This window comes from Myotis davidii, unplaced genomic scaffold (assembly GCF_000327345.1).
Source record: "Myotis davidii unplaced genomic scaffold, ASM32734v1 scaffold1493, whole genome shotgun sequence".
NCBI lineage: Eukaryota > Metazoa > Chordata > Mammalia > Chiroptera > Vespertilionidae > Myotis > Myotis davidii.
Genome location: NW_006284834.1, coordinates 378821 through 395728, shown reverse-complemented (window position 1 = coordinate 395728; position 16908 = coordinate 378821). Strand labels below are relative to the sequence as shown.

Sequence of the window (16908 nt, the reverse complement as noted above, 5' to 3'; positions counted from 1 at the left end):
CTCCCCAGCACTCAAAGGGTTAACTACAACAAGACTGTGCACACAGCCCACAAAGAGGTGCACCAAGAGTGTCCACTTCAGGTAATTAGGGAAGCTGAGACACTGGACTGTATAGGACACCTAGTACACAAAGCCACTCTATCAACACAGGGAAGCAGCCAAAATGCAGAAACAAAGAAACAGGTCACAAATGACAGAAATGGAGGAAAGCAAACGACTGGATATAGAGTTCAAAACCACACTTCTAAGGTTTTTCAAGAATTTTCTAGAAACCACCAATAAATTTAGTGAGACTCTCAAGAAATCTAGTGACAACCTTGAGGTTATGAAAAAGGACCAACTAGAAATTAAGCAAACACTGACTGAAATAAAGAATATTATATAGAGTTCCAACAGCAGACTAGAGGATTGCAAGAATCAAGTCAAAGATTTGAAATACAAAGAAGCAAAAAACACCCAACCGGAAAAACAAAAAGAAAAAGGAATCCAAAAATATGAAGATAGTGATCCTCTGGGACAACTTCAAGCATACCAACACCCGAATTATAGGGGTGTCAGAAGATGAGAGAGAGCAAGGTATTGAAAACCTATTAGAAGAAATAATGACAGAAAACTTCCCCTACCTGGTGAAAGAAATAGACTTACAAGTCCAGGAAGTGCAGAGAACCCCAAACAAAAGGAATCCAAAGAGGACCACACCAAGACACATCATAATTAAAATGCCAAGGGCAAAAAACAAAGAGAGAATCTTAAAAGCAGCAAGAGAAAAACAGTTAGTTATGTACAAGGGAGTACCCATATGATTGTCAGCTGATTTTCAACAGAAACTATGCAGGCCAGAAGGGAGTGGCAAGAAATATTCAAAGTGATGAATAGCAAGAACCTACAACCAAGATTACTTTATCTAGCAAAGCTATCATTCAGAATTGAAGGTCAGATAAAGAGCTTCACAGATAAGAAAAAGCTAAAGGAGTTCATCACCACCAAACCAGTATTATATGAAATGCTGAAAGGTACTCTTTAAGAAGGGGAAGAAGAAGAAAAAGGTAAAGATAAAAATTATGAACAACAAGTACATATCTATCAATAAGTGAACCTAAAAATCACTTACCAACTAACCCTGATAAATGAATAGCTTGCGGAACCAAGATGAAAAAATATGACAACTAAATAGAAAGCATGATTCCTGACAAGAGGAAAAATAGCTATAAAGGCCCAGCCGGTGTGGCTCAATGGTTGAGCATTGACCTATCAATCAGGAGGTCACAGTTTGATTCCGGTCAGGGCACATGCCCAGGCTGTGCACTCGATCCCCAATGTGGGGCATGCAGGAGGCAATCAATCAATGATTCTCTCTCATCATTGATGTTTCTATCTCTCTCTCCCTCTCCCTTCCTCCTTGAAATCAATAAAAACATTTTTTTAAATAGTTACAAAGCAGCGCTTCTCAATCTGTGGGTCGCGACCCCTTTGGGGGTTGAATGACCCTTTCACAGGGGTCACCTAAGACCATCAGAAAACACATATATAATTACATATTCTTTTTGTGATTAATCACTATGCTTTAATTATGTTCAATTTGTAACAATGAAATTGGGGATCCACCACAACATGAGGAACTGTATTAAAGGGTTGCGGCATTAGGAAGGTTGAGAACCACTGCTATAAAGGCTATTATGGTGACAACTGAAGAAACTGGAATATGGACTACTGATTAGATAATAGTATTATATCAATATTAAATTTTTGATTTTGAACTTTGTACTGTGGTTATGTAAAAAAATATCATTCTTCTTAGGAAAGGAGGCTGATATCTGCAGTAAAGGATATACAGATATTCTTTTTCCTTTTTAAATATATTTTATTGATTTTTACAGAGAGGAAAGGAGAGGGACAGAGAGGTAGAAACATCCATGAGAGAGAAACATCGATCAGCTGCCTCCTGCACACCCCCTACTGGGGATGTGCCCACAACCAAGTTATATGCCCTTGACTGGAATCAAACCTGGGACCTTTCAGTCTGTAGGCCGACGCTCTATCCACTGAGCCAAACCAGTCATGGCTATACAGAAATTCTTTATACTATTCTTGCAATTTTTCTTTAAGTTTGAAATTATATCAAAATAAAAAATTCCTATAAAAATTAATAGCCTGTATTCACTAGATGAGGTTCCAAATCTGTTCTAAACTGTGTTCTGTGTTTAGTACATGCATGAATCTCTATATAGTTCATATCCTCATAATAAGAACATACTAGAAGGAACATGGTTTTAGTTGAAGTCAAGCAGCCTTCATTGAGATTGTTATGAAAATCCTAATATGAGAGAGACCAGGGATAGGATTATATTCCTGAAGTCATAGTTGTAAACTGACATCTGGTGGCAGAAAGGCAAAGAAACTGTAATGTAACCACAAGTGCTACCTCACGGTGCAGAACACAAACATGGAGTCACACACAAATAGGTTAGAAGCCTGAAAGACCTGGGCAAACACCTCCTCTGTCTTCCTGCCCCAAAGACTTTTCTAGTCTGAGCAGGGATAGGACTCCAGATTTTCCACATCAGCATCTGCTCTAAGAGTGTAGGACTCTAAGAGTTTTAGAGGCCTTAGATAACTAAGGCCAATCTGGAGCAGAACCAAAATAACACCTGTCCTACCTCGAGCCTCAGGATAGTGCCAGAAGCTTGGCTTACGGACCAGGTGGAAATAATTTAGAACTCTGTTTCTCAGTAGGTGTGCTACTGCCAGTTTGGATGGGACAATTCTTAGTTCTGGGGACTATCTTACCTTATGAGCCATCTCCAACGGCTCGCCACCTTTGATTAGTATGCCATTTTGAGCGCCTACTCCTGTACCCACCATCACAGCAGTTGGAGTCGCCAGACCCAGTGAACATGGACATGCAATGCACAGAACTGTGATAGAGGCTTGGAAAGCAAAGCGTATTATTGTTTCTGTTCGGGAGATACTTCTGTTGTAGCCCTTTAGAAGAAAGGCACGAATTTTGGTTACCGATTTAGAACTATACAAAACAAAGTTTAACTCTACTGAAATAAAATCTCAATTTTGAAGTCATACATAATCCTACTTAGCTACCAACTTGTATGTTTTAGTTACTATTAAGAAAAACTTTTTTAAAAAAATTTATGAATAAAAGAAATTGTGACATAACTGATAAACAAGTCACAGTCCCAAATCAAGATTTCAATTTTACTAACTTATAGTTCCAACTGAGCCACACCGGCCAGGGTTATTTATTTAATTAGTTTAATTAATTTATTTGTTAATTCTCACCCAAGAATTTCTTTTAGAGAGAGTGGAAGGGTGAGAGGGAGAGGGTGAGAGAGACATCAATTTGAGAGAGACACATCGATTGGTTGCCTCTTGCACATGCCCCCACTGGGGTTGGAGATTGAACCTGAAACCCAGGTACATGCCCCTGACCAGGAATTGAACCTGTGACCCTTTGGTGCATGGGCTGACACTCTAACCACTGAGCACCACCAGCCAGGGCAGTATAACTCAATGACATTGAATATTTGCTTGTGTGGGTAAATATGATTGACTATACTAGGAAAAATCTCCTAAGATCCCCTGAACTCATGATACACATTCCAAAATACCTCCCAGCAATTTTCTTCAATGTTTACTTAACCAATATGAATCAGTTAAAGAACTTTTTTATTATACTAATGACCATACTATGGAATAGGTACACAGTTGTTATGATTCTACTTGTTCTTTAATTGAAGGGCCAAACAGCATAAACACTACAGATAGTCCTCGGGTTACGTCGGACTCGACGTACGTCATTTCGTGGTTATGTCACCACCTCCCATTTATTTATAAAAATAAAAAAGTTCTGTCATTTCGACGTATGTACATATGTGCTTTATGTTTTTTATTATGTATTTTCCACAAGTAAAGGTCAGAAATTGTTATCTTTCTTTTATTTATTTTTTTTACTGTTTCACTTCATTGCTGCTGTGCATGTGCTCCATGTGAGTGACGTAGGTGCTTATGTAGGTGGGTTCCGACTTACAGCGAAAATCACATTATGTCGTGCTGTAGGAACGGATCTCCCACATAACCTGAGGACTTACTGTATACAGAACAGCATTTTTTAAAATAAAGAAACACAACAAAATAAGACTTTCTTAGCAATAATGATTTTACAGTGCTAGTTTCTTACTAAGTTCTCAAATACTTAAACTAAGTGTTCAACTATACAGTAGCAGAGTTGGAAGGGACTTTCATAACATCTAATCTTATGTTTTCATATATGTCATATGTGCATGTTTTAACCTACATTAATTCCAATCCTGCAACTTAGGTATTATCATCACTATATTACAGATGACAAACCAAGGCTAAGAGAAGTGACTTAAAGGTTATATCTCTAATATGAAGCATAATCCAGGTCTACTTTATCACATTATGACATAATACCTTAGAGACTATCATAGAACTAGGGAGAAGCAGGCACTAATATTATCTTTTAAAATATTTTTAATTGATTTTAGAGAGAGGAAGTGAGAGAGAGAGAAACATTGATGTGAGAGAGAAACATCCAATGGGGATCTAATAAGCAACCTGGGTGTGTGCCCTGACCAGGAATTGAACCTGTGACCTTTTGATACGGGACAATGCCCAACCAACTCAGCCACACTGGTCAGGGCCCAATATTATCTTATATTTATAAAGCATTTAATAAAGCACTGTTTCTAATATATAATCTTATTTAACTTTTACAAGTTATGCAGGATGGATTAAAATCTCACTTTATAGATGAGGAAAATGAAGCTCATCAAGAAATTACATTGACCTAAGATCAAACAGATGGCATGTGGTAGAGCTGAGATCCCAATGTTTTCCTCAATATATCTATAGTCCTTTGTGATAGCAAAATAATGCTGGAAATGAGACTAGGTATAAAATGTAAAAGTTCACTGCCTGCTTTGGGAAAATCACATGTAATGATGAAAAAAATCTTTCTAAAAGGAAATCTTTTATATTTACAGGAATGCAAATGTTATTATTACCACCCTCCCACTCCAGTCCCTTAGAGATACTAGTAATTATTAAGGTTATTTTCCAATTAATTACTTATGCAAAAAATTCACAAACTGTTTTACAAATGGTAAAGAACTGTTATATGTCACACTTACAGCAAAGTAGGTTTCCACAACTTGAAAATTCAGAAATCCAATTATAATCCAAACCAAGAGGGTAACAATGGAAATAATAACAATAAAAGGAACAAAGTAGCCACTGAGTTTGTCTGCAAATTGCTGGATAGGAGCCTAGGATTTAAGAATAATAGTAATAATAATGGTATATATATAAATCAAAGTCTCCTTTTTATAATAAATAGAGCACAAACAGAGCTGTTTAAATAAGTTCCTTATTAATGCAATTAGAATTAATTGAAGGAAAATATGAAAACTAAATAAAGATTTATACTGAGCTTTAAATAAAATACTTTCTGTTTCTCCTAGGGAGTTAAGTTACCTTTGACGTTTGTGCCTCCTCCACAAGTTTTACAATTTGAGAAAGGGTTGTGTCTGCTCCAACATGGGTTGCACGGATAAGTAGTGACCCATTCTGGTTAATGGAACCAGCAATCACTGTACTGCCAGATTTCTTAGCCACAGGCATTGCCTCCCCTGTATAAGGAGTAAAGATAGATTTAGGGAGTATAAGTAAGCACTATCTTGAAATATACCATTATTTGTTAATTGTCAAAAAATATCTAGAAAGAAAATTCTTACTTCATGAAATAGAATCTGGACAAATGCCCAGGTGAAAGTTGCCCTATCTCCTTATGTCAGTTCTGGGTCAAACCTAGACATACTGTCTTAAACTGGAAAAATCTAATATGCTAGCTCTTGTTGGAAGATCCTTTCGGAACTCTATGCTAGTCTTAGATCATTTTATTCTCAGCCTATTCCCAAGGAACATTTAGACATGTGGGAGGGAGTTCTTGTAATAACTGCTGGTGGGTGATGGGGTGCTGCTACTCTAATTTAATGGGCCAAGGTCAAGAATACTAAGTGTACTACAATGTGCAAGCGAGTCCCCCAGAACTAAGAACTGTCCCATTCACACCAACTAAGAAACAGGGTCCTAAATTATTTCCACCTGGTCCATAAGTGGAGCTTCTCCTGTCACTCTCCTAAGGATTATGGTGGTACTGCTTCAAATTGGCCTTAGTTACCTAAGACTTCTAAAACTACTCCCTTAGAGCAGACGCTGATATCGGAAACCTGGAGTCCTATCCCTGCTCAGACTAGAACAATCTTTAGGGCAGGAAGACAAAATAGGTATTTGGTCAGGTAAATTTGCCAAAGTCTTACTGGGCTCCACAGGAGAATTAGACAATTTCCTGTGGTTATATGTTCTAATAATTAAAAATTTTTAGTGAAAAGAGCCTTCACTTAGCATAACTAAAACCACAAAGTAAATCTGCAGAAACTGACTTAATACAGTCTTTAAAAAATGTTTGATTTTTTTTTTTTTAGAGAGAGAAAAAAGGAAAGAGAAACATTGATCCTACTGGGGATCGAGTCCACAACTGGGGCATGTGCCCTGATCCAGCATCGAACCAGAAACCTTTTGGTGCATGAGACGATGCCCAACCAACTGAGACACAACAGGCAGGACAATTTAATACCGTCTTAAAATAACTCATTCTCTTTGCTCATTATTTACTCATTCCAATTTCTATAAAAAGCTCTTCACCTTTCATGCTTATTTTTCATTAACATTTTGAATTCACTTCACTTTCATGACCCTCTGAAGAACATACCTGTGATGAGGGACTCATCTACCATAGAATGTCCTTCAATAACACGACCATCCACTGGAAATTTGCCTCCTGGAACCACTTTAATGATATCTCCACGTTGCACAAGTTCCACATCCACTTGTTCTTCACTGGATATGAGTTAAAATAAAAAGCATTATGATAATATGCCTCTCATGCTGATTTTCCCATGAAAGCTTTTCAGTTCACATCAAGCTATGGCTCCATAATTGTTACCAATGGAGGCTAGAATCAACATTTAAGCTAGGAACTACAATGTCAGTCCTGTTAACTGGTAAGGAACAGCTCAATTTCTGGTACAAAGTAGGCACTCTAAATATTTATTGAATAGTCATTGATTGAATAAATGAAAACCTTAGAAAATAATGTAATGGATTTTATTTAACTAAAGAATTTATTTATTGTATAAATTTGTCTAAAGAATTTTATGAGTATACAAATGAGAAATACAAAAGAGTGAAATCTAGTCAAGCCTTTAGCTCTAACTTCTCGTTTACAGGAAACACAGGAGTTATAAAACAAGTTAAATGACACCACACAGAAGCAAAGACAAATCCAAACTGGGATATTATACAGGACAACTGATGGATGTTTCGTTAACAGGCTAATTGTATGGAGAGGGAGAAGGGGGGAGGAAGAAAGGAGTGTAAAAAGAAGGATGAGTTGTTCTAGAGCAGTGGTTCTCAACCTTCCTAATGCCGCAACCCTTTAATACAGTTCCTCGTGTTGTGGTGCCCCCCAACCATAAAATTATTTTCGTTGCTACTTCATAACTGTAATTTTGCTACTGTTATGAATCATAATGTAAATATCTGATATGCAGGATGTATTTTCATTGTTACAAATTGAATATAATTAAAACATAGTGATTAATCACAAAAACAATATGTAATTATATATGTGTTTTCCGATGGTCTTAGGCGACCCCTGTGAAAGGGTCATTCGACCCCGAAAGGGGTCGCGACCCACAGGTTGAGAACCGCTGTTCTAGGTTAAAAGAATCATGCAGTCAAATGTAATGACCCATGGACCTTGCTTGAATTCCATTTCAAACAATGAAAGTTAAAACATTTCAGAACAACAGGAGAAATGTGAATATAGACTGCATATTAGATGATATTAAGGAGTTTTTGTTCATTTTGTTAGATGCAAAACAATGTTACAGTTATAAATGTGAATAATTGTTAAGTCTGCGAGATGGATTATGTACATTCATTATATTCTACTCTCTACTTCTGTATATATTTGATATTTTAATAAGGAGGTAAAAATGAAAAGTGGGAAGAATAATGATAAATACCTCAAGAGGATATTATCAGAGTCAATAGTTACAATAGTTGCTTCTGTAGCTTGTAGTGAAATTAGCTTGGCAAGAGCCTCTGATGTTTTGCCCTATAAATTAAGAAAACAATCAACAATGCTATGGAAGAAAAAGCCCAGGTCTTACCTAAAATAAAGATATAATCTTTAATATTTACCCACAAGACAGCTTTAGGAATATTAATTAGTTCAAGTCAGAAAATATTTTACTTCAAAAATATGGAGTGCACAAAATATAAAATGTATGATTAGCTATAATTTATAAGTAAATAATGTAAATTAATAAGAAAAACATCAGGAACCCAATAGGTACGCAAGCAAAGGGCATGAATAGGCAATTCATTTAAGAAGAAATATAAGCCCTGGCCAGGTAACTCAGTTGGTTAGAGCACTGTCCCACTACCACCAAGGTTTTGGGTTCAATCTCCGGAAAAGGCACATGTGAGAAACAACCAGTGGGTACATAACTGGGTGGAACAACAACAAATCAATGCTTCTCTCTCTCTAATAAATCAATTAAAATTTTTAAAGAAGAAATATAATATCTGATGTGTGGGAAAATGTTTATCCCTGCTATTAATGCAATAAATGCAAACTAAAGCAACTCTATTATACCATTTAAAGAATTTAGATAAGAGCCAGTGCTGATGAAGTTGTAGTAAAACTACTTCCCTAACATACCCTTGCTGGCAAGAATTGTTTCAACTTGTAGCATAAACTACAGAAAGCATTATGTCTTTTAACCATATGCTTTGTAATTTATCCTAAAGCACTAATTCAACAGAAATGACATTAGACATGAATATGTTCAATGCAGGGTTATCTAAAATTAAAAAGTGGAGCCCGGCCGGCATGGCTCAGTGGTTGAGCATCAACCTATTAACCAGGAGGTTATGGTTTGATTCCTGGTCAGGGCACAGGCTCAGGTTGCAGGCTCGATCCCTAGTGTGGGGTGTGTAGGAGGCAGCCAATCAATGACTCTCATCACTGATATTTCTATATTTCTCTCCCTCTCCCTTCCTCTATGAAGTCAATAAAAATATATTTTTTAAAAATTGGAAACCATCTAATTGAGAACAAAACCAGAATGGTTTAGTAAATCATAGCATGTTGGTTGGATATAATATTATTCAGAAATGCCAAATATGTGTCTCAACTACAAAAATGGGGGAAAAACTATATAGTGTTAAGGGTACAAAGTGGTATGTAATGTTAATTTTGCCACTCTGGAAAATATAAACATAAGTGGAACAGAATTATAAAGTGATTTCCATTATAAAGTGATATGGGTAAATTTTTTCCATCATTATTTTAAATCCTGTGGTCACATCAATTTTTCGTGATATAAATAAAAAAATAATAAGTACTTCTTAAATGCCTCTCTCTTAAAATAAACATGGATGTACTCTACAGTATTAATTCCATATATTTGGTAAATCTTCTAAAGGAATACTTAACTTAAAATATTGCCAAACACACACACTTATTTCAGTAAATGATTACATAAATCTATTTCTATTTCTAATAACTTGTGTAGAAAACATTATGGTCATTTAGCTACCCAAGATTTTAACAACTGTCACCTTTTCTGACTTTACCTTTGCTATATGTTCCAGCCACCGGCCTAATGCAATAAACACAAACAGCATAGGAGGTGTGTCAAAGAAAGTAATAGGGTTCACTTTGGCTCTTTCATACATTGCGACCAGAAGAATAACCAAAGAGTAGGCGAATGCAATGGTGGTGGCCAGCACAATCAAAACGTCCATATTTGCAGTTTTATGCTTCAGTGCTTTGTAGGCATGAATGTAGAAATACCAGCCTCCGAAAAACTGTAATATAGAAACAATAATCGTTGCTTTTTTTAAAAAAAATACTGAAATTCACATATAAACCTCAATAGCTAAGATACAGTATCAATGTTAACTTCCTTTGGCTTTTATCTAATCCATAAACACTACAGAGAGATTTTTAAGTTGAAACAATAATTTGCATTTTAGCAGATATGTGTGCATAAAAATTCAAATTGGTGTACAAGCCCTTGGCAGCTGTCCTCCATGGTCCAATGGATATTCCATAATATAAACTCAGATGGTTCTTAGAATTTTCTTTTTGATCCCAGCAAAAACAAGAACTAGGAAAAGAATTACACTCTTTTGACAAGGATTTTTCTATAGAAAACTCATCTCTCCCTTTCCAAAATTAAACCTAAGTGGTATACCTAAGCTATTAGATCTGTTGGCTGGTGTTTTGGTAAACATAACCAAAAAGCTTATTTTTCATTAGTATAGAGAAACACACTAAAATTTTTCAAAAATTATTATTGCCTTTTACAAGGATCAGAAAAAGGAATGTATTTATTAGATGGAAGTGTTCCACAGTAAAAGTTTATCTCAAAAGAAGAAGTGAAAACATACAAAAAGTAATGAATTTAAGTGCTGGGGAAAAGCAATATAACTAATAATATAATAATTATAAGTATTTTATTTTAGATAACAGTTACAGAGGTAGAAGAAGTGAGCCAGCTGGGCTACACAGGCTCAGGATATCTTATTGTTATAATAATTTAAAATATAAGTTTATATACAATAGCAGATATGAATACAAATTAAACTCTTATTATCTGCTTTGTCACTGAACAGTATCCTTAGGGGTTATGCGGAATTTATTATTTACTTTAACAACTCAGTTTAAGATTATTTTTATAAAGCATCCAGCATAAAATGATAGGCTTCTGGCTAACATCTGCTTTCCAACTGAAAATAGCCTTGCTTGCCACATTTTATTATTATAATTATTATTTTAATCCTCATTTCCAGAGGATATTTTTTCCATTGATTTCTAGAGAGAGTGAAAGGGAGGGAAAAGAGAGACGAAAGGAAGGGAGGAGGGGGAGAGAGAGAAAAATAAATTACATGAGAGACACACATCGATTGGTTGCCTCCCACTAGCACCCTGACTGGGGCTGGGGATTGAACCTGCAACCGAGGTATGTGCCCTTGACTAGGAATCGAACCCACAACCCTTTGGTCCACAGGCTGACGCTCTAACTACTGAGCAAACCAGCCAGGGCTGCCTGCCACATTTTAGCTAATTTTCATTATTAACAAATATACTTGCTAACATTTCACTTGCCTGTACAGGTACACACAATAAAAAAGATAGCAAATTCATAATGGACAATCCTGGCAGAATTTGGCGCTCCAGGAACATAGAAGTATGAACGTTGACCATTTCTTCTTGACTCATGTTCTGATTATGATGAAGAGTTGCAAGGTGGTGGTCCATAACCATCATATATATCATTAGTCCCATTACAGGTATACAGAAAAAGAGGCTCACAAGGAAGGACCGTCTCCATCTTATGTAGAAAAGAAAAATCCTTTTAGTAAGTAGCTAGAGTTTAAAGATTCCATGTAGTATAGGTAAATACAAGTTGAGACCAATCCACTGAGAATAAGGATGATATTGTAAAAACTGACATGCTCAGAGGATATTAAATTTGTAACAAAGAATCACAATCTGTTTTTCACTGACACTCCAAAAGTACTTACTGTCTTATTTCTCGTTTATGGTCTAGATGGCTTGCTGACCGATCCTTCTTGACCAAAGAAGCTTCAAAACCTAAGCTCTGAAGGAAATTCATGAGAAAACAATTATTTCACTGAATGTATAAATAATCAATAAAGAAATCCTAAACCATAGTATTATCATTAAGAAGAATTCAATTCAATTACTGAGTGCCAAGTTACTGTAGGGGAATATAAAAATGGAAATGTGATTCCTTTCTTAATTACCTTTGTTTATAAACTTTCGTCAAAGAAATGAGTACCTCCTCAATTCTTATTAGTGTCTATCCTACTGTTCTCAAACAATGATTCACTCAAGTGCAGCTGTCCTTAGTAGAGGTTGTTTTGTTAGTGTCCATCATTTTTTAAATTTTCCCATTTAAACATCATTTTTATTTTTCAAGTACAGTTGAGAAACATAACTTATTAAGCAATCATCCAGATAAATCTGGCACCCTTTTGACAGCACACACAGTTATTAGAATATCATTGACTCTGTTACCTATGCTGTACTTTACATCCCCATGACACCAAAAAAGCCTTAACAAATTCAAGAAGATTGAAACTTTATAAAGCATCTTCTTGGATCACAATGGCATGAAACTATAAATCAACTACAATAAAAAAAAATCAAAGAATTCAGACATATGGAGGCTGAAGAGCATGTAATTAAGCAATGAATGGGTTAACAATGAGGTCAACAAAGAAATAAATAATTTCCTGGAAACAAATGAAAATGAACAATAACAACCCCAAATCTATGGAACACAGCAAAAGCAGTCCTGAGGAGGAAGTTCATAGCATTACAGGCATGCCTTAAGAAACAAGAAAAGCCTGGCCGATGTGACTCAGCGGTTGAGCATATTACCTCTTTATTATATAGGACTAGAGGCCCAATGCATGAAGATATGTGCAAGAATGGGCCTTCCTTCCCCTGGCTGCCAGCACCACCTTTGCTCCGGCCCAGAGCCACCTTTCTGCTTTCGCTCCAGTCTGGAGCAGCCTTTCCACCTTCCCATGCTGCCCTGAGGCCCAGAGTGGCCGGGGGCAGTGTGGACCACCTGCATGGTCGCCATGGCGATGACGCAAGTGTCCCACCCCACCCCCTGGCTGCTTGGTACCTGCACACATGTGAGCTGCCCACAGGCCCGCCATCTTTGCTGGGTTAATTTGCATACTTACTCCTGATTGGCTGTGGGACATGGCGAATGTATGGTGAATTTACATATTTGTCTATTATTAGTGTAGATACTTGCCTAGCCTGTCTGTGTGGCTTAGTGGTTGAGGGTGGACCTATGAACCAGGAGGTCGTGGTTCAATTACTGGTCAGGGCACATGCTCAGGTTGCAGGATCCATCTCCAGTAGGGGTCATGCAGGAGGCCGATCAATGATTCTCTCTCATCACTGATATTTCTCTCTTTCTCTCCCTCTCCCTCTCTCTCCCCTCTTCTCTAAAAATCAATAAAAATACATTTTAAATAAAAGACACAAGAAAAAGCTAAAATAAAAAAATCTAACCCTACTACTAAAAGAATTAGAAAGAACAAGAAAAGCCCAGAGCCATGGTCGGCAAACTGCGGCTCATGAGCCACATGCGGCTCTTTGGCCCCTTGAGTGTGGCTCTTCCTAAGCCTTAGGAGTACCCTAATTAAGTTAATAACAATGTACCTACCTATATAGTTTAAGTTTAAAAAATTTGGCTCTCAAAAGAAATGTCAATCGTTGTACTGTTGATATTTGGCTCTGTTGATTAATGAGTTTGCCAACCACTGGCCCAGAGTACTCAGCTGGTGTGGCTCAGTTGTTTAAGCATTGACCCATGTACCAGTAGGTCACTGGTTTGATTCTCATTCAGGACATGTGCCTGGGTTGAGAGCTCAAACCCCAGTAGGCAGCATGTGGGAGGCAGCTGATTGATTTGTCTCTCTCATCTATGTTCCTCTCTCTTCCTCGCCCTTCCTCTCTCTGAAGTCAATTAAAAACATGTTGTAAAAAAAGATTATATTCATTAAATTAAAAATGTAAATGAATTAATTTTTTAAAAAGTAAAGCCCAGGTGTTCCTGTCCCCAGCGCTCCCTATTCTTCTGCAATCCCCACGCCATGTGCGCTGCTCAGCTGGCGGTGGCCCCACGAGCGGGGCCCTGCTCCGTGCACGGTCCGGTCCGTTCTACACGTTCCCTGCGCACCTGCGGCCTGCGGGGAGCCCGTTAGCCTGGGCTCCCTGCGGGCAAGGTGCTGCTCATTGAAACATGGCCTCGCTCTGAGGCACGAGGATCCGTGACTACACCCAAGTGAATGAGCTGCAGTGGAACCTTGTGCCGCGGGGCCTGGTGGTGCTCGGCTTCTCCTGCAACCAGTTCGGGCATCAGGAGAATGCCAAGAACAAAGAGACCCTGAATTCCCTCAAGTATGTCATGGAACTAGAAATTCATGGTGGTGGGTTCGAGCCCAACTTCACACTCTTCAAGAAGTGTGACGTGAATGGTGCAGGAGCACCCCCTCTTCGTCTTCCTGTGCCAGGCTCTTCCCGCACACAGTGACGACGCCACTGCGCTCATGACAGACCCCAAGTTCATCACCTGGTCTCCCGTGTGCCGCAACAATGTGTCCTGGAACTTTGAGACGTTCCTGGTGGGCCCGGATGGCATGCCTGTGCACAGGTACAGCCACCGCTTTCCGACCATTGACATCGAGCCTGACATAGAAGCCCTGCTGGCCAAGGCTTCCAGCAGTGCCTAGGACACCCCTACTCACCCACCCGGTCCTCTGGGGGGTTTATCCATGAAGGTGTTGCCTCTAAATCTACATAGAGGAATGCCTGATGTCCAGCTAAATCCCCCCACATGGGCCCTGGTCCTGTCCATCCCAGCCTCCCCCTCCCACGCCATGGCTTTTCACAATAAACTGTCCAGTGCCAGCTGAAAAGGGAAAGGGAAAGGGAAAGGGAAAGGGAAAGGGAAAGGAAGAAAGGAAAAGAAAGAAAAGAGAAAAGAAAAGCCCAGAGTAATTAGAAGACAGGAAATAATCAAGGTCAGAGTAGAAATAGAGACTAAAAAAGTAAAAATACAAAAGATCAATGAAACCAAGAGCTGGTTCTTTAAAAGATAAACAAGACTGATGAAACTTTACCCATACTTATCAAGAAACAAAGAGAGAGGACCCACATAAATAAATAAATAAATAATGAGTGTGGGACATGCAGGGAGCAGCCAATCAATGATTCTCTCTCATCACTGATGTTTCTATCCCTCTCCCTTCCTCTCTGAAATCAATAAAAATATATTTTTAAAAAAGGGTTTGGTCGTTTAAATTTCTTACTTTAACTTAAAAATGCATCTTTTGTTTTGACCTAACAAACAATAAAGTGTCTAGCAGGATGCTGCATTTCCTTCAAGATTAACATAAATTTTACTCATAGCAAATTGTATTTCACTTCCATTTTCCAAACATTTTTAAAATTCCTTGTGTTTCCACTTTAAGTCGGCTCTGGATTTATAGTGTCAGTATGCCTTTGCCTACCACTTCCTGAAAAATACCATTAAAAAGGCAGACAAATTTACATTAAATTTTGAGCCAGATGTTACCTAGCATAACCAAATGTGTCAGATTTTTTTCATTATCTCTGTCTGATACAAACAGAAGCAACTCAAAGATGTGTTGAATAAACAGTCAAGAACACAGAAATTGACACTTACTTCAATTGTATGGATAATATCTCTGGGACCAATAATTTCTGGATCATATTTAACATGTGCTTTGTTGGTTGCCAAGGCCACAGAGCAGTAGAAAATACCTCTGTGCTTTGTGAGGGTAGACTCTATTTTATGTACACAGGAGGCACACGTCATTCCTCTCACCTATTAAACACAAAAACGTTGTTATTCAGAAATATAATTTTCCTCCATTAAACATGAGTTACTTTAAAATAACTTTTGTAACATGGGATTAACACACAAGATCTTTCTGCACTATTAATATCCTTTAGATCTGACCATTAGAACATTTTTAGAACACTTTTTATATCACATTGAACAAGGATAAGGTTGAGCTGCAACAGGTTACACAGAAGAGGATCTCATTAAAAGTCTCTTTCTTCCTGTCGCTACTCATTGTACAAAATTTGACAAATCATCGTTTCTTGTATTCACTATCTTGCTTCCCTCTAGATATTTACTCATCCTGCTAAATTATATAACCTTTAGTATTACTTTTAGTGAAGGTTAATGGATGACAACGTGTTCTACATTTGTCTAAAATATTTTTGCCCTATGTGTTTAGTGAGTTTATATATAGTACAGTTGGATATTAAAATCTAAAGTCATGAGGCAGGAATTTTGGGATGACTGTGTAAGGAGCTCATCAATTCCTTTCCCCTAAAAAGCGATGGTAAAACTGGGGAAACATTCAAAAAAACTATTAAAAGTGATGCTGGAAAGAATGGACAGATACATGAAAAAAAAAAAAAAAGAAACTAGACCACCTTCTCACAAAATATAGAAGAATAAACTCAAAATGGATTAAAAACTTAAAATGTAAGAGTCAAAACCATAAAATTCCTAGAAGAAAACAGACAGTAAAATTTCTGATTTTCTCTTAGCAATATTTTTTCTGATTTATTTCCTCAGGCAAGGGAAACAAAAGAAAAAGTAAATGAATGGGACTATGTCAAACTAAATAGATTTTGCACAGCAAAGAAAACCATCAATGAAATGAAAGGACAACCCACAGAATATTACATCTGATAAGGGGTTAATATCTAAAATTTATAAAGAACTCATACAACTCTACACCAAAAAAAATACCAAAAACAATCCAATAAAAAAATGAGCAGAGGACCTGAATAGACACTTTTCCAAAGAGGACATACAGATGACCAATAGGGATATGAAAAAATGCTCAGTGTCACCAACTGTCAGAAAAATGCAAATTAAAACCACAATGAGATATCACCTCACCCTTGTCAGAATGGCTATAATCAATAAATCCACAAATGACAAGTGTTGGCGAGGATGTGGAAAAAAAGGAACCCTGGTGCACTGTTGGTGGGGATGCAGATTGGTGTAGTCACTATGGAAAAAAGTATAGAGCTTCCTCAAAAAATTAAAAATAGAACTTCCTGCCTGGCTGGTGTTTCTCAGTGGTTGAACATCAACCTAGGAACCAAGATGTCAGTGGTTTGATTCTCAGTCA

At 37.4% G+C, this 16908-nt stretch overlaps 1 protein-coding gene and 1 pseudogene across 2 annotated transcripts in view; one reads left to right on the top strand and one right to left on the bottom strand.

The window, feature by feature from the left end:
- The window catches only part of ATP7A (ATPase, Cu++ transporting, alpha polypeptide), a 160385-nt gene that overhangs the window by 31933 nt on the left and 111544 nt on the right, over positions 1-16908 (bottom strand). For both annotated transcript variants that reach the window (XM_006755060.2, XM_015557703.1), the window contains exons 7-15: positions 15414-15575; positions 11701-11777; positions 11282-11507; positions 9745-9978; positions 8127-8218; positions 6809-6936; positions 5512-5666; positions 5169-5303; positions 2788-2982 (exon numbers count right to left, since the gene is read on the bottom strand). In XM_006755060.2, the coding sequence (XP_006755123.1) occupies positions 2788-2982; positions 5169-5303; positions 5512-5666; positions 6809-6936; positions 8127-8218; positions 9745-9978; positions 11282-11507; positions 11701-11777; positions 15414-15575 (1404 nt within the window). The remainder of the gene's footprint in view (positions 1-2787; positions 2983-5168; positions 5304-5511; positions 5667-6808; positions 6937-8126; positions 8219-9744; positions 9979-11281; positions 11508-11700; positions 11778-15413; positions 15576-16908) is intronic.
- LOC102770520 lies at positions 12790-14472 on the top strand (annotated as a pseudogene).